This window comes from Zingiber officinale, chromosome 4A, assembly GCF_018446385.1.
Source record: "Zingiber officinale cultivar Zhangliang chromosome 4A, Zo_v1.1, whole genome shotgun sequence".
NCBI classification, from domain to species: domain Eukaryota; kingdom Viridiplantae; phylum Streptophyta; class Magnoliopsida; order Zingiberales; family Zingiberaceae; genus Zingiber; species Zingiber officinale.
The window spans coordinates 129,641,911-129,662,373 of record NC_055992.1 but is presented as its reverse complement, the minus strand read 5'-3'; the positions used below and the strand labels follow the sequence as shown (position 1 = coordinate 129,662,373).

General features: G+C 40.3%; 1 protein-coding gene across 1 annotated transcript; it reads right to left on the bottom strand.

The window, feature by feature from the left end:
* Positions 1 to 16,230: 16,230 nt before the first annotated feature.
* Positions 16,231 to 17,759, bottom strand: LOC121973674 (probable polygalacturonase). The gene is made up of 5 exons (XM_042525062.1): positions 17,561 to 17,759; positions 17,349 to 17,469; positions 17,088 to 17,262; positions 16,937 to 17,007; positions 16,231 to 16,845 (listed from the first exon to the last, which is right to left on the bottom strand). Exons 1-5 carry the CDS (start codon positions 17,660 to 17,662, stop codon positions 16,238 to 16,240), a joined length of 1,077 nt encoding a protein of 358 aa, XP_042380996.1. The 5' UTR covers positions 17,663 to 17,759; the 3' UTR covers positions 16,231 to 16,237.
* Positions 17,760 to 20,463: the final 2,704 nt, after the last annotated feature.

Sequence of the window (20,463 nt, the reverse complement as noted above, 5' to 3'; positions counted from 1 at the left end):
GGTAAACAAATAAAGTTAAAGCAAAAATAAATTTTGCAATAAAGCACAAAAAAATAGGAAAATTTAATTAAGTTACCTCCCCCTAGACTTAATCTTTTTCTTCTTCCCCTTTAATCACATAAAAAATGGGGCACAATAAAAATCTAAGGGTAGCTTTTATAAAACTCTGAATTTTTAAAAAGATTTTCTCAAGTAAGAAAAAAAAATTCTAAGTGAACTTTGATTTTGGAAATATTGAAAATAATTTTGATATCGCTAACAATGTAATAATTTCAGAAATATTTTCTAAGTAAAAAATAATTCCTAAAAAAAATTTCAAGAATTAATTTTTGTAGAAATTTTGGTAAAGTAAATCTGAAAAAAAATTTAATTTTTTTTAGGTTTAATAACTTAAAAAAAAGTAAGTTAAACACAAATTTTTTTTTTAACAAAAACAATTTAAATGAGTTGTGCAATTTAAAGACAGATTTCTAAGTGAAATTTGAAAAAGTTTTTAAGTGAAGTTTGTAATTTTAAAATTTTTAACAAATATTAAACCTCTGACAAATATTGAAAGCATTTAATTTAATTAACTATTTCATGCTTATCAATTTGTCAATTAAATATTCAATTCAGAAATTAACTTCCAGGCTGTGGCGAGACGAGGCACTAGGTCTTCTTGATTATTGGATCATCAACCATTTCTAGATAAAACCTTTTAATGAATTCAAATATTTAATTTTATACCTGAAAGCCCTAAGTCTAATTTCATTTTTTAATTTAAATAAGTTTTTGGAACCCAATATAGGTTTCTTCCTACAGGGTTAATCAGATATTTTCTAGGGATATACGATTTTGTTACTTTTATGATTTGATCTTTGTGAAATCTATAGTACCAGTTTAATCCTCTATAGTTTCTAAAAATAGAAATATTTGAACATGTAGAATTTTTCAAGTTTTCTATTTCTTCTTTTAATTTAACATTTTTAAGTTTTACTTTTTCAAAATCTTCTATCAGACATGATTTTGCTAAACTTCTTTTTATTTCTAAGTTTTCATTTTTTTAATTTATCAATTTTTTTAACTTGTACATAGATTTTGCCATAGACTTAATACCAAAATAGAGTTAATCAGGAGGTAAGAGGCATACCTCACTTACCATATCAAACTTGAAGCCTGACTCTCCCCCTGCTTCACTGTATTCATCTGAAGTCGCTCTCCCTTCATCGATGCTGACTTCTAAGGTGCTTTGCTCTTCATGGCTTGCTATTAGTGCTAGTCCAGCATATTCTTTTATTTCTGATTTTGATGATGAGGTGTCGTCCCAAGTAGTAGTTAGAGTCTTGTGCTGGGTTTGCTTAGGCATCTTGCCTTTTTACTTTTTGAGTTATGGGCAGTTCTCTTTTAAGTCTCCTTCCTTTTGACACTGGTAGCATCGAACCCTTCTTCATTTCTTTGATTTTTCCTGTTCTGTATTTCTTTAAATTTGTTAGATCTAAAGAATTTTTTGAAATTCCTTACCATGTAAGCTTCTTGATCTTCTTCTGAGTCTGACTTGGGTTCATCCTTCTTGGTTGCTTTTAGTGTCATAATCTGGCTTGTTTCTTTTGTTGTACCTGCACATCTGGTTTCATGTAATTCTAGAGTAGAAAAGAGTTCCTCTAGGGTACTTACCTCCAGGTCCTTTGAGATATAATAGGCGTCGATTATCGAGGACCATACTAGAGTCCTGGGAAAGACATTGAGTACATAGCGTATCTAGTCCCGATTGGTTATCGTTTCACCGAGGTTTTCGAGTTCGGTGATTAGTTCTTTGACCTTCGCGTGTAGATCGACTACCTTCTCACCTTTTTACAGATGGATATTTGTCAGTTTGTTTCGAAGTATGTCTTGTCCTGTGAGCTTGGCTTCAGATGTGCCTTCGTGGAGTTCCAGGAATTTTTCCTAGAATTCTTTGGTCGACGAGTAGCTCCCGATGCGGTTGACTTCTTGAGGCGACAACACGCTTAGCAAGTGATATTTTGCTCGGTTATTTGCTACGGAATCATTTTGTTCTTTCTTCGTCCAAAGACTCTCTTCCTTCTTCTCTCCGTTTTGATTCGTAGGAGTTACAAAGTCATATTTGATTATTAAACGAATCTCAAAGTCAGTTTTTAGAAATACCTCCATTCGACGTTTCTAGTGTGCGAAGTCTCCCTCGAATTTTGGTGGAACGATGCTTGGTTCGACCATTGGTTCCTTTACTTCGGTCGACAGTTAGTCCTTCTGAAGCGTCATTGCTTTGATATCATTTGTTGGTCCCTTAGGGGCCGGCAAGAGGGGAGGGGTGAATTGCCCTGCAAAAACAAACTCAACCATTTTTCGACTTTATAACTTAATTAAGAACACTTGTAATAAAAAAAAAGAGAATAATTAAAAGGATAGAGACACAAGGAGAATTACTTGATTTGCAATCAGGAGATTGCTAATTCAAGGAAAATGAAGCACACTTTTTTGAAGATCTCCTTCGAGCGGAGTAGCCTCTTACAACGTTAATAGCTCGCACACAATAATAGAATGGGGAGAAAAAAAATTACAAGTTGTTATCTAAACTACTGAAATCAGAGCTATATTTATAGCACCGTTCCGGGCGCTGGGAAGGGTTTCGGGCGCTTGGAGTGGGAAAGAATTCTATCCCCGACGTGTCGGTCAATGAACATGTCAAATCTGATAAGATTGAGGTTTCGGGCGCCCGGACTCGGGGCGCTCGGAATGGCTCCGGGCGCCCGGACTCGGGGAGCTCGGAATGGCTCCTGGCGCCTAGATCCATAAAAGTCAACATGATCAACTTTTTCGGTCCGGACCCTCTGCTCCTGTTCTGCTCGCCTCGGTTCGGGTCTTCCACTCCGGTTCCACTCACTTGGGTGATCTCGGCCATCCGGAATAGGGCTCACCCGAACCCAATTTCTGGCATTCTCCTCGAGCAACCTTCCTCCCCGGCTTCTCATCCCTCGAACGTTGCATACGTTCTTCTTGTCCATCGGTATACTCTTCCGCTGCACCTCGCCCCTCGGACGCAGCGAGCCCGTCGGCTCTCTCCCGTGCCGTCCTTCTCGCTAGCCGCATCTTTCGTTCGACTTCCTGTGCTCCTAAGCTCCTGTACATTTAGACATAGGGGTTAAACCAAACAGAACCTAACCTAACTTGTTTGATCACATTAAAACAACCTTGGGATTCCAACAGATATGACAACCGAACTTGGCCGATCTGTATAATCTCATTGCCGGTGAAACCATATAATGGACTTGTAATGGGCTAGAGCTCACTTTTTTTTATTTGCAGCAGGTCGAACGTCTTCTTGAATATGATGTTGATCGAGCTGCGTGTGTCAACAAAAGTCCGGTGAATATTATAGTTAGCAATTACTGCTTTAATGATTAAGGCGTCATCATGAGGGATTTCAACTCCCTCCAAATCTCGAGGATCGAAATTGATTTCTGGTCCTTGCGCCTTTTCCACGCTGCACCCAATTGCATGGATCTCCAATCTCCGTGCATATGATTTCCTAGCGCGGTTGGAGTTACCGCCAGTTGGGCCACCTGCAATCATGTTAATGTCGCCTTGGGCTGCGTTACCATGATTTTCTGCTTCCTGATCTAATCGGCGTACTGGCCGCTCGGTCGATGCCTGGGTGGACCTTAAGTTGTCTCTTTGCCAGGGATGTTGTTGGTTTTGCTTTGTTGGTGTGTTGTCTTGACCTTGGGCTCTTGGTCGATGGTGATGTTGAAGGGTTGGAGAGGGAGATCGTCGACGATATCCTTGAGGAGTAGGTCGGCGAGGCCTCAGATTAAAGTGGTAGCAGTTCTTGATGTTGTGAGTCGCTGAATGGTGGTAGGAGCAGATTATTGGGGTCCACGATCGGGGCTCGATAGATTTCCCCGTCCAACTTTCACATGTTGGACTGCATGCGGTCGAGTCTCCTAATGTTGCTGGTTTGGGCCCACTCAGGGCTCTTTTGGGGGGCACATTGCGGTTGGTCGATCGGAGCTCATGAACAACAACAAGCTTGAGGATAACTTCTTTCTTTTGAGTTGATTGAGCTTCATCCATGTTGATGTAATTTTTATCTCATCCAAGAAGGTGATCGAAGTTCCTCGAGGCTATCTGATGAGGGATCGAAAGAAGTCATTATTTGCAAGTCTTTGTGAAAAGGTATCTATCAAAATTTCCTGAGTGGCTGATGGGACGTCCATGACCACTTGGTTGAATTTTTTGATGAAGGCTCGTAGTGTCTCCTTAGGTCCTTGCTTAATCGGGAACAAATTGACAGTCGTCTTCTAATAGCGGCGATTGCTGGCGAAGTGTTGGAGGAATGCTGCTAAAAAATCCTTGAAGCTACGGATGGATCCGATCGACAATCTTTTGAACAATCTCGGCACCGAACCGGACAACATAGTGAGAAACACTCGGCATTTAACTCCATTGATGTAATGGTGGAGTGTGGTGATGTTGTCGAACTTGAGTAGGTGATCTTCAAGATTAGTTTATCCTCCATACTCTCCAATTGACAAGGGTCAAAAGTGAGCGAGTGGGCAACTAATCGTCTAGGATTTCTTGGGAAAGTTATATATTTACCCGCTCGGGAGAGTCATCGGTTCAGGGTGCTTTGCCCTTATGAGTATCTCGGGTGGGCGCATTCTCGGAGGACAATCCTTGTGTCTTCTCCGCTCGGCTATGCCCTTCTGAATGTGTTTTGAATAACGCTCTGTGGTATGAGATTGGTGCATTGGGCATTGACGGAAAGTCTGTCGGGGGGACAAGTGATTGATGGAAAGCGCCCATCTGCTGGTGATTCGGCTAACGCCCAGCATGCCCCTCCACTCGGGTTCCACAGTCAACGTGTTGGTCGGTAGTAGATACGACCGGGTCGTTCAGCGTTCGACACTCGACGTCTATCTGCTACTGTTGTTGCACCATCTTTGCAGCTCAAACATTTATCAACATCTTTAACTCTTCTGGGTTAGCATCACTGTGGTGAGTCGTCTAGCGTCCTCCATCTTCACGTCTCAGATGTAGGTGAGATTCCTATAGATGACACCAAATATGATCCTGTTCGAAATTAGTGAAGGCGATGAGCTGGGACATGGTTGTCCTGTTGACTCGATGAAGACTCCACGTTGTCCTGCAACACAAGGAGCGTTAGTGCCGGGCTAGGGAAGTGGTCATCGACGTTGTCCCTTCAATGCTCAAGTTAATGATCCAGTTGAGAGCATATAACATGTGACAATAAGAAACATCACCTACCTCCGCTTGTAGATGGAGATCCTTTTTATAATGTCACTATAGCATTATGCGCGCATCTCAAAGCATTACCACATTTTTCAAATCTTTCCTAAGAAAGGACGTTGCATAAAGTGGCCTAACACCTTTCCTTAAATGAGCCTGCAAATCATTGTGACTTGACAGGCTGAAAGCTTCTAAAGGACAATTTGCTGGCGAGATATTCTCTGTCCTTTTTGGTACAAATTTTCAAAAAGTATGATATGACAAGTATCTAGGTTCCGCTATAGGTTGACTGGCGGCCACTTGGCTAGGAGCTTTCCAACTCGACATTCCAGGATGCAACTACCAACTTATTATTCACTCGACCCTTCATGTTGTTAGAGAGGCGCACTAGATCTGATTGGCCCTGTGTCTGATCGGACCTTAGGTCCTATTGGCCAGGACAGTGAGCCGGGTAAATTAGCACTTTGCTCCAAATTTCATTTGCAAGTTGCAAAGGACTGCCGTTTGGGTGGTTTGGCTAACCCTTCACGTCCGACCGGTGTTGCGATGCTCACTCGGCCAACCTTGCCTAGTCAACAATTCTAGGTCCGTTCAATCCTATGACTTTGACCTCCATATCAACTAATTCTTCTAGCTTTGACCCATTTTTCGGAGACCGTCTTTATTACCGTATCAAAACCTTTCCTTGTGCAATGAACGATTGTTGATCATAACACCAAGCACTGGCTTTAGCGTGCTTATTTTTTTTATTGTTCTCCATAAAATTTCTCTAAATTTGGCAACCTCTGTCTCTGTTGCTAATGTTTACTCAATTTTGCCTGTGCTATAAATTATTTCCAGTGTCATACCCTTGAAATAGACTCCTAAATTTATGATTTCCTCTGAGTTTTTTTCCCCTTTTTATCTCAGCTTTATACATTCCTCGAGACGGTATTGGGGGGGCACCTTTGTCATGCTTCCAAGTTTTATTAATTTTTTCGGCGATGCAAGGAGACATTCTAGTTCACCTAGAAATCTTTTTGTTACGTTTCTTGCATTGGGCATGTTCTGGATACTTAGGTGTGAGAGTATACTCACCTATAATTTGGTTAGATTACGTGAATATTTGAATATTTGATGTGAGAGTAAACTTACTTATAATTCGGCCGAGTGACATGAAATTTTAGATACTTAGGCATGGGAGCATGCTCACTTATAATTTGACCAAGCGATGCGAAAGTCTAGATACTTGGTATAAAAGCAAGCTCGCTTATAACTCGGCCGAATGACATGAGAGTTTGGGACTTGGTGCGAGAGAAAGCTCACTTATAACTCGGTCGAACGACATGAGAGTTTGGGGCACTTAGGCGTGAGAGCATGCTCACTTATAATTCGGTCGAACAGCACGAGAGTCTAGGACACTTAGTCATCAGGGCATGCTCACTTATAATTTAGTCAAATGACGCGAGAGTGTGGAAACACTTAGGCGTGAGAGCATGCTCACTTATAACTCAGCTGAACGACGCGAGAGTCTGGGACACTTAGGCTGAGAGCATGCTCACTTATAACTAGGCTGAATGGCGCAAGAGTTTGAGACTTGGTGCGAGAGAGCTCGCTTAAAACTCAGTTGAACGATGCGAGAGTCTGGGACACTTAGGCATGAGAGCATGCTCACTTATAACTCGGTCGGATGACATGAGAGTCTGTGACTTAGCGCGAGACCAAACTTGCTTCTAACTCGGTCAAATGATGCGAGAATTTGAGACACTTAGGCGTGAGAGCATGCTCACTTATTGTAAGTACCCCATGGTAGTTTTGATATGATCAACCAAGTTAAGTTAGGTCCTGTTGTATTTTGATATTTTTGTGTCTAAGTGAGTAGGAACTTAGGAGCATAGGAAGTTGAGCAAAAGATGTAGCTAGCAAGAAGGATGGCATGGGAGAGATCGATGGGCTCGGTGCGGCCAGGGACGAGGCACTATGGAAGAGTATGCTGGCGGACGAGAAGAAAGCGTGCGGTGGTTCGGAGGGACAAGAAACCGGAGCGGAAGGTTGCTTAAGAAGGATGAAAAATGAGTTCGGGTGAGTCCTATTCTAGATAGTCACTTAAGCGAGCAGAACCAGAGTAGAAAACCTGGACAAAAAATCAACTAGGAGTTGACTCTAGTCTGGGTGCCTAGAGCTATTCTGGGCTGGGTGCCCGGATCACCCAGGACAGCCAGGGCACCCCAGGTGTGAGCCTTGGTCGAGGGCTGGTTCAGCCCGATCTGGGCGCCCGGACCTGGTCCAGACGCATGGACGACAAAACTTATTGTTTGCCACGCTGTTGCGATCTGTTGCACCATGGATAAAATTTTATCTACACTCAGACGCCCAAAACCTTTCCAGGCGCCTATATTAGGGTTATAAATACAGCTCTGATCTTAGTAGTTTAGAATGACACAAGTAAACAATTATTTTTTTTATTCTACTACTTTTTTTATGAGCTGTTAACGTTGTAAGAGACTACTCTTCCTAAAAGAGATTTTTAGTAAACTTTAATTACTTTGGATTATCAATCCTTTGATTACAAACCAAGTAAAAGATCTGCCTCTATTTTATTTTTAATTAGTTTCTTAATTCTTTTGTACAAGTATTTTAATCAAGCTATAAGATTCAGAAAGGTACTTATTTTTTTTTGTGCAAGGCAATTCATCCTCTTTTGTCGCTCGCAAGGGACCAACACAGTCTTCATGCTCTACTAGATGACTCCACCCGTTGTGGTCTCTCCTCACTTACATCACTGTCATCCCATAAAGTAAGCCACATGTAGTCCTCACGCTCTACTGCATGACTCCATCCGCTGTGGTGTCACCTCACTGCTCTCCTCATCTCACACTCAGATTGTGGTACCATATGTCAGCTTCATCCATGGCATCCGTGTGCTCCTATAGACAAGTGGCCACCATTTGAGCTGCCTCTGCTTGCAGGGTGAGCTAAAAATAACCAGCCAATAATATTTTTTGGGCAAGCGAACTGCCGCCCAAGTGATTGCAACAAGAACCTTGATGTACTTCCTACAAGAAGTATTATACGCCCTCCGTTCCAACGCATTTAAGCAATGACCTGGAAAATGCTCTCTTGTATAAATGATCCCCTATCAGTGTGAACTGACCGACTCTCTTTTTTATCAACCGAGATTGTTCTCAGTCTGCTGGTCTATTTCCCAAAAGGAGGAATTCTATCAAGGGTGTCCCCCAATTACTCTGCATTTCTACTTCAATCGTTCTTTCAATATGGGCTACCAACAATACCTACTCGACCGGCTTGTCTAACGCCAATGGACTCAAAGAACTAGCTAGCTTGGGCAGCTCGTCCACATATTGATTATCTGCTCGGGGGATCTTCCTCACTGTTACTTCTTGAAACTGTGACTTTAATTTATTGTATGCCTCGACATATAATTTCAACCTTATATTATTTATTTCAATGTTGCATTTGAGTTGTTGGACTGCCAATCATGAATCAGAATAGATAAAAACCTGAGTAGCTCCCATATGCTTAGCTACCTGCAGATCGATGATCAGAGCTTTATATTCTGCCTCATTGTTAGTGACACAATAGTTCAACTGGATAGATAGTTGCATCCTATCTTTGTATGGTGATATCAAGAGTATCCCCACTCTGCTGCCTTGCTGATTCGTCAATCCATCCATGTAGACTTTCCAATTTTCCTCTAGCTTAGGATTTTGTATTTCTATCTCAAAATTGGTTAAGGCTTGTGCTTTGATGACTACTCTAGGTTGGTATTGTATATCAAATTCACTTAATTCTATAGTCCACTTAATTAGTCGTCCGGATGCCTCAGGATTGAGGAGGACCTGAACTAGTGTGCTGTTAGTCAACACAATTATGGGATGTGAGAGGAAATAAGAGCATAACCTTCGAACGACTAAAATCAACCCATACACCAGCTTCTTAAGACTAGTGTAGCGACATTTAACATCTTTTAATAAATGACTTAAAAAGTATATCAGCTGCTATTGATTGTCGTCCTGTCGCACCAACGCCGATCCAACAACCCACTCAATAGAAGACAAGTAGATCTAGAGTGGCTTGCCGGCGATGGGCTTTGCAAGTACAGGTAAAGAAGATAAATAGATTTTGAGTTCCTCCAGTGTCTTGTCGCATTTGATATCTCACTAGAACTTGGTGGCTCGATGTAGGATCTTGAAGAACGGCAAGCTTCGATAGGATGACTTTGAGATGAACCTCAACAAAGCTGTAATTCACCCAGTCAGACATTGAGCCTCTTTCAAATTGTGTGGAGGGGACATGTCTTGGAGCGCTTTCACCTTACTGGGATTGACCTCTATTCCCTACTCGGTCATGATGTAGCTGAGGATGTTGGAATGTATACTGAAAGCCTAAGCTTTTGTAAACATTTATTTTGAATAAAGAATCACATTTGGTCAAATTGTCTACATTTAGTTGTAGTTGTTCAATTAATTTATATTGTAGATAACATAGAATGTGGTGCCACATACAGAAGAGGATGTTATCAGTACCTTATAAATTATAAACAGTTGCTCACGACTAAAATGAAAAGGAACAAACCATTGGAAGGTAGTAGTGTAATTAGGAATTAGTTTATCTTAACTATATAATTACACTAGTACACTTAGAGTGTATTGAGTATGACCATTTGAGGTTGTTTCTTTTATACTGACTTTATAAAGGAACAAATACCTCAGTTATTATGGAAGTGTGTGCTCTTAATCCTAATATAATAACAAGCACATATATTTGATATTTATTTCTTTAATTTATCAATGGGTGAGATTTAGTTCGATGAATCAATAAGCCTGATAAGTTGGGAAATGATATCACTTATAGTGTGTATTGTTGATTATAGAAAGAAACTGTGTCCTAATAATCTAGGTTGATAATGTCCCCAAGATGAGCTCATAAAGATTGTCATGTTAAACCCTGCAGGTGAACTTAGTCCGACATGATGATAAGGTTGAGTGGTACTATTCTTGGATTAAGATATTAATTAAAAGAGTTGTCAGTAACTCACTTAATTAGTGGACATTCGACATCTTCAACACAGGGAGACTAACACACTCATAATAAGAAGGAGCCCAAAAATATAATTTGGGATTGGTGCGGTAGTTCAATAATAGTTCTCTAGTGGAATGAATTATTATTGATAAAATTAAGTTGTGTGTTCGGGGCGAACACGGGATGCTTAATTTTATCGGGAGACCAAAACCAATTCCTCCTCTCGGTTCCTATCGTAGTCTCTTATTTATAGAGTACTATACCCACCTATACCCACCTTCATACCCATGAGAAGGGGGCCGACCAAGCTAACTTGTGGTTCAAGCTAGGACCGGCCAAGCCTTGGTTCATGGGTGGCCGGCCCTAGCTTGAACCCAAGCTTAGGTGGCCGGCCCCCATTAAATTAAAAAGAATTTTAATTTTTAATTTTTATTATGTGGAAGATATAATTTACTAAAGAGAATTAAAATTAAAATATCTCTCTTAAAAAAGATCTACAAAAGATTAAAGAAAGAGATTAGATCTCTTTCCTTATTTGTAGATTGGAAAGATATTTTATTTTTTCTCTTTGAAAATTATTCACATGTTGAAAAATTAAAATTATAGAAATTTCTTTTATCAACTATGAAGGGATTTTAAAGGGAAATTTTATTTTTTAAAATTTTCAAAGATAAATAAGGAAGTTTTAATTGTTGATTTAAAATTATCTTATTTGCTCTATATGAGCTGGCCGGCCACATACAATTAATTAGGAAATTTTATTTAATTTTTCTTAATTAATTGTTGTCAAGGAAAGTTAAGGAAATTTTATTATAAATAAATTTCCTTATTTGCCAAAGCCAAGGAATATAAAAGAAGGGGTTGGGGTGCCTTCATGGGTTACAATTTCTATTATTCTCTCACTCTTTTCCTTAGTGTTGTGGCCGACCATCTTCTCTCCCTCTCTTCCTCTTTGTGGTGGCCGAAACTCTTCTTTGTTTGGAGCTCTTGTGATGGCCGGATACTACTTGGAGAAGAAGAAGAAGAAGGAGAGAAAGCTTGCATCCCTTGGAGCTTGGTTGGTGTTTTTTCTTCATCCTTGGTGAAGCTTTTGTTTTGGCCGAACCTAGCTAGGAGGAGAAGAAGGTGCTTAGGTGGTTTCTCATCTTGGAAGATCGTTGCCCACACAACGTCCGAGGTTAGAAGAGGAATACAGTAGAAAATCAAGAGGTTTTTCTAAAAGGTATAACTAGTAATTTTTCCTTTCCGCATCATACTAGTTTTTTTTGGAAATAATACCAAATACAAGAGGCTTACGATTCTAGTATTTCGAATTTATTTTCGATGTTGTGTTCTTTGTTATTTTTCTTTTCCTTGTGATTTGATTGTTCCTTTTGGTTAACCTAAAGTTATTTTAGGAAATTAAATATTAGCTTTTCTTAAAAGGTTTTGTCTAGTCGGTGGTGGTTGCTCCCATATCCAAGAAGGTCATGTGCCTCGCCACGTCAGTACTGGGAACCAATTATGGAAATTAATATTTAATGGAATTAATAACTTAGGTGATTTGGATCGAACGTGTTAAGTTCCGCAGGAGATCCAAGTCTAAACCTAAAAGAACAAATAGATTAAGTTTTGGATCAAACGTGTTAAGTTCCGCAGACGATCCAAAATTTAATTTAAAAGAACACATGGTAGCTAGGAAAAGGTTCAGACCTTTGTACAAAATTTTTGTACAGTGGAACCTCTAGGTTTTCCGAGTAGCAACCAACAGAGGAAGCATCCACTCTTAGCCCCAAACAAGCATGTTGGGGTTAAGCTTAACTCCATTTTTTTGGTCTGGCACATTTCCTTGATATTTACACACAACTCGACAACTCAAAGGGATTTTATTAATATATCATTAATATATATCTCTATATTTCTGTTGATCTGCCACCGGAATACCATGTTCATAAGTCTTTGATATGCTGCCCCACCATTCTTTAAGCCAAACGACATGACAATGTAACAGTAGGTTCCATTTGCCGTGATGAAGCTGACTTTTTCTTAGTCCTCTTTAGTGACTGGGACTTGATGGTATTCTTGATATATGTCCAACATACATATCAACTCACATCTAGCCGTAGAATCCACCACTTGGTCGATGCATGACAAATGATAATAATCTTTTGGGTACGTCTTGTTTAGATCTCTGAAATCAATGCAGATCTACCACTTATTTTCCAGTTTGGATACTAAGACTACATTGACAAGCCAACTCGAGAACTGACACTTCTCAGATGTGTCCTACCTCGAGCAGCTTCTCAACCTCTGCTTAGATAATTTGCTTTTGCTCCGAGATGAAATCCCTTTTCTTTTGTTTCACCGGTCGAGCGTTCGGTTGGACGCGTAGCTCATGTTGCATTATTGTGGGGGAGATACCCGGGAGCTTATGGGTTGCTCATGCAAACACATCATGATTTTACTTTAAATAGGCAACCAGCTCTGCTTTCTTCTTAAGGCTCAGATCGGCTGCAATGAATGTGGTGGCCTCTAATCGATTTGGGTGAACTTGTACCTCCTCTTTTTCTTCATAAACTAAAGTGGGAGGTGCCTCCTGAATTGTATTGACATCCAGTCATTGATCCTTCCGAGTGTCTTGAGACTCGACTCTTATAACCTCCACGTAGCATCTACATGCCACAAGTTGATCATGTGGGATCGAGATGCACATGAGAAGGAGGTTGAATCATGTGGTTTTTAAAAGTTTGTCTTTTTCGTTTTAAAAACAAGAGTACGCAGTGGAAAAGGAAATAGACAGAAATGAGAAAAGACACAAACACAAGGATTTACTTGGTTCGGAACCTTCGACGAGTCCTACTCCAAGACCCAAGTCCCGCTGACTTATCAATGGATAATTCACTAAAACTACTTCTGGAACTACCAGAAGAGTAATCGAATAGAAAGAGAGTCGAAGAAGTGTAACAAGCTACACTTCTCATTTGTTGAATGTAAACACAATAAATTAAATTAGGTTACCAAACACTTTCATAGGCGGTCTGCTTTGAGCTCGGCGTTTGGACAGTTTCTCGATGGTAGTCGGGCATAGTAGAGTCATAGCAGGACAGCAGCAGCAAGCCTGAGTAGTCAAAAACTCGATTGGACGCGTAGAAACTTGTATGGAAGTTATTGAAGAAGCCTTGGGCGAACATTCTTTTATTGAGTCTGGAAGGCACCTTCCATAGTCTTGAATGTGCCTCCAATGTGAGGAATATGATCTTGAACCACCCGCTTATTATCTGTGATGAAATCTGAATTTTATCCTGCGGAAGACGCTTTCCATGACACTAAAGGCGCCTTCCATGAATAATGCGAAGGCGCCTTCCATGAATAATGCGAAGGCACCTTCCATACCATGGAAGACACCTCGAGTACTGTTAACTCGAGGCCTTTTGTGATTCTTTTACCCTACAAAAAGTGTTAGTCTAATAACCTACAAGACAATGTTAGCACAATAATAATAAGAAATAATAATTGGATCCTGTCTCTTCGAGATTAGGATCTAATTAGGGTCTCAATTTAGATTTTTAAAATGGACGTAAATTGGACCGACGCCTACTGTCCTTTCGAACGGGGATGCATCTTCACTTAGTCATTCTCCTCTAATGACTTACCTCTACTTAGAGTTACCTCCAAAATCACATATCTAGAATTCGGGAATCAAATATCTCAACTTACCGGAATCGTACATCCGATCTTCTCCAATCGAGAATTGCACATCCCGACCTATGGGAATAATACATCCGGTCTTCTCCAATCGGGAATCATACATCCCGACCCTTGCCAGAATCCCACATTTGGACTTCAACCTGTCCGGAATCGAACATCCCGACTTGCTAGAATCACACATTCAGTCTTCAACCAATCAGGAATCGAAAATCCTGACTGAGGTTAGTTAACCTTGCACACTTGATAACAAGGTTAGACTACGACAACACCTATCTTAACTCACTTATCATTTATCAAAACCTAAGTTAGATTGTTAATGCAAATTACACCAATAGATCACCCTTAACCTCGATGACTGAGTCATCCACAAGAAATTTGATCTTCTGGTAGAACATAGAGATGACGACTCAGAATTCATTCAGCGTCGGCTGGACGAGTATCATGTTGTAGGTAAAAGGTGCGTCCACCATAATGAAATTGGTATTGTGAGTCCTTATGAGCAACTCCTCTCCAAGAGATATGGCCAACCAAATATGGTTGATCGGCAGCACCTCGTTGCCAGTGAAACCATATAATAGAGTCATCATGGGTTGGAGCTCACTTTTTTCTATTTGAAGCTGATCGAATGCCTTCTTGAATATTATGTTGACCGAGCTTCCTGTGTCAACAAAAGTCCAATGAATATTGTAGTTAGCAATTACTGCCTTAATAATTAAGAATCGTCATGAGGGATTTCAACTCCCTCCAAATTGTTAGGGACGATTTGTAGCTAGAGGGGGGGGGGGGGGGGGGGGGGAATAGCTCGTTGCACTCGTCGTAGCTTGTTTCTTGATGATGATATGCAGCGGAATGTATAAGAAACAAAAATACAACGCTAACACAAGAATTTACTTGGTATCCATCTCAAGAAGACGTGACTAATCCAAGGATCCACATGCGATACACTCTCTCCTTTATGGTAACTACCGAAGGCGGAAAAGCCTTACAACACTCTTAGTACAAGAAGAAAGAAAGGGAAGCAAATACAATTGAAATCTTATAAGATTTACACCGGAAACCCTAACCCTAGCTTCTTCTTCTTATTGTAGATCGCCTCTTGACTTGGACGTGCACCAGCATTTGCCACCAAGAACCTTCAAGAACTGGCTGTGAGAGCTCGGAGAAATCACTGTGTAGATCGGAGAAGAATCGGGCGAATAAGTGCTGAAGAAGACGCTCGCAACGGCTTTATCCAGCTCCAACGGTCGGATCCCAATCGATTGAATGACTCTCAATCGATTAGGGAGGCTTTGGATCGATCGGTTGATCGATCCAGAGCGCTTCTGTGCTCTCTGGAAATCGCCTGAATCAATTACCTGATCGATTCAAAGCTTCTCGCGATTTTCCAGCCTCCCAAACCATCACCTAATCGATTGGAGGCTCCCGATCGATCGAGTGATCGATTGGGAGGGCTTCTGTGCAACGGCGTGACTCTCCCAATCGACCCTTCATTTTGTCAAGGAGACATAATATATCCAATCGATCCTTAGGTTTGATCGGATAGGACGATGGGCTGGATAGATTAGTATTTATCTTCAATTCTCACCTGCAAATTGGGAAGGGCGGCCGATCAGGATGTCTGATCGGCCCTTCCCGTTTGACCGGCGGTGCGAGGCGTGCTCGACTAATATAACTTGGTCGACAGTTCCATGTTTGTCCGGTTATATAACTTTTACCACTTGACTTTAATCTCTGTGTTAATTGGTCCTCCTACTTTGACTATTTTTGAGTCATTTTTATCACCGTATCAATGCATGTTTCCTTCACTGTGATTATTCTTGTACATCTAAACTAATTAACTAACAAACAAAAAAACTCTTTGAATGCTGGACACCATTTCTATCAATTGTTAATGTGTCTGATTGCGTAAAAGTTTTAGCGGCAATTGTCCAGAGGGCGTTTAAAATTGTGAAATTCTTAAAAGACAGATCTAATTTTCAGATTTCTGCATCTGTTTCGTATTTTACAAATAATGTGGATTTTTAAAAATCAACATTATAGTTTTTAATTTTTGAAATATAACATGATTGGCGGGAGAGGATAAAATGAAAAATAAGTGGGTCAGAGATTTAAAAATTAGGTACTTGAGAATTTCGTAACTTTAAAGTTGCTCAATTTATTCAGATTAAATCTCAAATTTTTATATTTCTTAAATAAGTGGGTCAGAGACAATTGTGAATTTGAACAATCATGCTCATCTCTTTGACAGCCTTATTTTGATTAATTAAGACCCAAGCATTTCTGACTAATGTTGCAACTCGGCGCATGGCGTGGGCGTCACATTGTACGATCTCCCCTCCACGAACGTGCAATTCCAAACCGGCTTCTTATTCACGAATATCTCCGCCGTCACGTCGGACACCAAGAGGTTCGTGAACGGCGACTGCGGCAGCCCCTCCAGCTTTCCGGCGATCGACACGTTCGTCGCCACGACATTACTGAAGCTGATCGTTTTCACCACCGGAATGGCGTTCGGGTCGAACTTATCGTCGGGGTGCTGCCCGTAGTTGGCCGTCATCCACAGCAAGTACTTCATGTTGGTCAGCCTCATCCCCTCCACAATCACGTCCCTCATGAAGCCGCCCCTCCCGATCCCCGTCTTGAGCCGCAAGGCCGACTCGGTGTCGACGGCGACGATGTTGGTCGCGTGGACGTCGGAGATCCCGCCGGACATCTCGCTGCCGAGCGCGATGGTGGCGCTGGTAGGGGAGACGCAGGAGAAGTTGGAAATGTAGATATGCTGGCTCGGCTTGTTGAATGCGATGCCGTACTGGTCCCACCCGCTCTTGATGGCGATGCAGTCGTCGCCGGAGACGACGTTCGAGTTCACGATCCAAACGTATTCGCTGGAATCTGCGCAATAACAACTAATTAATTTCTTTATCAATCAATCAATCAATTGATCGATTCAATAAATAAATAAACAACTAATTTAATTATATACCTGGATCGATTCCATCGGTGTTGGGAGATCTGATTGGTGCAAGAATTGTGATGCCTGCAACGGCGACATGGCTGCGGAGAATCAAAGCTCGCAGAATCAACAACGAGAGCAGAGACGAATTCTAACAGACAGATCAAAATCAATTACTTACTCGCAATAAACAGGATGAAGATTCCACGAGGGAGAGTCGATCAAAACGACATTGGAGACGACGACGTAGCTGCAGAACATGAACTCGACCAGGTAACCTCTCGTGTATTTGAGCTCTTCCCCGCGGAACTTATCCCACCATACTTGGCCTTGTCCGTTGATGCTTCCATTGTTCCCTAAACTCAAATTAAAACAGGCGAAGTTTTTAATTAAATCTCGACTGCAGAGTACTATTTTGATGAGATTAGATTAATATATATACCTGTAATGACGACATCAGTGAGATTATATCCCATGATGAAGTTGGTATATCTTGGTCCTGGTAAATCTCTTCCTCTGCCATAAGAAGGCAGTGGTGCAATGGTAGTCCACTCGTCCAAATTCTGCAGTAATTTTATTTATTAGAAATTAAAGTTTCTGAGATAAATAGTAAAGTACTGATGTATATATATGTATCGATGTTGGATTAGTTACCTGAGTGGCGAGGATGACGGCGTCGCGCTCGAGGAAGAGAGTGAAGGTGCTGGTGAGGTTGAAGGGTCCGGTGAGCCACCTCCCCGCCGGGACAACCAGCATCGCTCCGCCGTCGCCCGCCACCTGGCTGAGGTTGGCCACTGCCGCCGCGAAGGCCGCGGTGTTCGACGTCACGCCGTCGCCGACGCCGCCGAAGTCCGTCAACTTCGCCACGTGCTTGCGGTTGGGGTGCCACCATGCTTCGTCGCCTGCCGCCGTAGACGCTGCGATCGACAGCGTAAGCGCCGCCACCCACAAGAACAACTTCCCTTGCGCCTGCGCCATGATAGGAGCGAGTCGATCAGAATAAATAATAGAAAAAGAGGTGAAATTAATTAAATAATATAATTACATGAACTCTTTTCAACTCCATGGCGAAAAAAAGACAGAGAGAGAAGAGATAGAGATAGAGAGGGAGAGGGTGAAGAAATTAATGCGAATCGTAACACTTTTAAGGATGAAAATTGGCTACAAATAGAAGGTGATTATTTTAGTTTTCCTATAATTGACATGAAATTAACAAAAACTCGTTTAATTCCACCATATATGTGTAAATAATTTACACTTTTAGAAATTTAGGCAACTATACATTCCGACTTAAATTTTTTTCATAAATGTAATCTTTTCTAAAATTTTAATGCAATAACTCAGGATAAAATATTGGATGTTGAAAATAGAATAATATTTAACCGTATCATCACGGTATTGTGACTATCTACTTTATTTCTGCACTTCACTATTACTATATTTTTCTTTTACTATTTACTGTTTTACCAAGAACTATTACTGTTTTACTATTACGGTTTACTGTTTACTATTAATTAGTAATGTTTACTTTTGTTTACTGTTAATCTACTTCTGTTTACTATTACTGTTTATTAATCTACTCTCGTTAAAAATTTGGTATCAGGAGTAAACGAGATAAAGTATCAGCTAAAGAATTGTTAATTCCTTTTATATGTTCCCAGTGAATGCGTAAACCTTTATTAATAATAGTATTTGTGAATTTTAGCCATCTCTTAGTACTTAATCCTTTTCTTAATCCTTTAGTTTGTTGACTATACTTAACTATAGCTTCGCAGTCGGTTCGAATGGTGATTTCTTGCTTATTACAAATGAATAATCGGGAAGCTTCTAGACAATAAATAATTGCTAATATTTCAAAATCTAACGAGGTAAGATGTCCTTTTTCTTGAAATTTTCCAGAGACATATCTGCATAAGATTTCTGTAGTTTTAGGGTCATACTTGGATGTTTTTCTAAATAAAATTCCTCCCCATCCTGTTTCACATCCATCAGTTTCGATGACTAAGTAGTCAGCATCAAGTGGGAGTGTTAACATGGGAATTGTTTTTACTAACTCTTTAATATATTTTACAAGTGCTACATCTTGTTGATTAAAGTGTTTTTGTCATGTTAAGGAGGTTTTGTTGTATAAGGGGCCGCTAATTTTTCCTATATTTTTTAAATAAGGTCTAGCATAATTTAGGAGTCCTAAAAAGGCTCTTAGAGTTTTAGTGTCTTCCATTTTATCTGGAAAAGCAAGGATTTTAGCAGAGATATGAGGTTGAAGGGCTATTTGTCCCTGTCCTATCTCTGCTCCTAAGAAATTAATATGAGTAGTAGCTATTGTCATTTTCTTTTGAGAAATAATCAGACCATGTTTCTCAAATAAGTTAAATATAATATGAAGATGAGCATAATGTTCTTGTTTAGTCTTAGAGAAGACTCAAATATCATCTATATATACACAAGTGAAGAGAAAAATCTCAAAAAATGTCATCCATTTTCCTTTGGAATATTTGAGGAGCGACCTTGAGGCCGAAAGGCATAACAAGCCACTCAAAATGTCCCTAGGGACAAGAAAAGGCTGTCCATTCAATGGACTCAAGATACATTTTGACTTGCCAAAATCCTGATTTCATGTCAAATTTTGAGTACCATTTTGAGTTTTGGATTTTATTTAAGAGTTGGTCTTTGTCGGGGATTTTATAGTTGTCTTCTTGACAATTATCATTTAGTCTCTTGTAATTAAATACCATTCTAGATTGACCACGTTTTTGTTCTGATCCTTTATTAACTATAAAAGCTGGACTTCGGTGCCTGGATGTAGACCTTTGAATGGCTCATAAAGTTAAGAGTTGGCTAATATGCATTTTGCATTCTTCAGTTTCCCAATTTGTATATTTTAAGTCTTGGGCCTTAATTGTAAGGTCTGGATTAATGATTGATAGTTTGCAGTATACTTTGTCTCTGTCCTAATATTTAGTAGGATTTTCTCCAATTATTTCTAGTTTTTCTAATCTAGAAATGAGAGAGTCTAAATCAGGTTTATGTGTGTTTATTAATTGAAGTAACTGTTGTGGGAGTATGAGATTATGTGGGATCCAAGTGTCATCAGTTATAGGGCTTGACCAGCCAAGTGAGGCTAGTTTTCTGAGTCTTGGTAGTCAGAAAAGGCTAGGGCATAGGTCTGGTTATCCGATTGTGTCTTCTTACTGGGTTGTTTACAGGCATTTTTAGGAGAACATTGATAAGATGTGTTGTCTGGAGATAGGAGTTCTATGTGGGATTTTGTAGTTAAGGGATGGACAATAGAGGGATAGTCTGATACTATTGGGGATATTATGGGTGAGGAAAAGAAAAGAGCATAATCCTTAGTTAGAAGACAAGCTCTATCTGATGCTACCAGAAAATTTAAACCTAGGATTAAGTGAATATTAGGATGTAATAGTGGTTTAATCCATAGCTTAGGAAGTGAGAGTGGTGTGCCGTATTTACCACATTTGTCATAAAACCTTAGATGGGTGTTAGTAACAAATTGCGTGCAAGCTAACTGTTGGCCATCAAATTGTGTACTTAGT

Bases quoted from the DNA above. Each gene is read 5' to 3' on its own strand.
- LOC121973674 (XM_042525062.1), bottom strand. From the start codon at position 17,662: ATGCTGGTTGTCCCGGCGGGGAGGTGGCTCACCGGACCCTTCAACCTC. The intron at 17,008-17,087 runs GTAAGTAATTGA...GATTCTCCGCAG, and splicing joins CTTCATCCTGTTTATTGCGA to CCATGTCGCCGTTGCAGGCA. The intron at 16,846-16,936 runs GTATATAATTAA...GTTATTGCGCAG, and splicing joins CACCGATGGAATCGATCCAG to ATTCCAGCGAATACGTTTGG.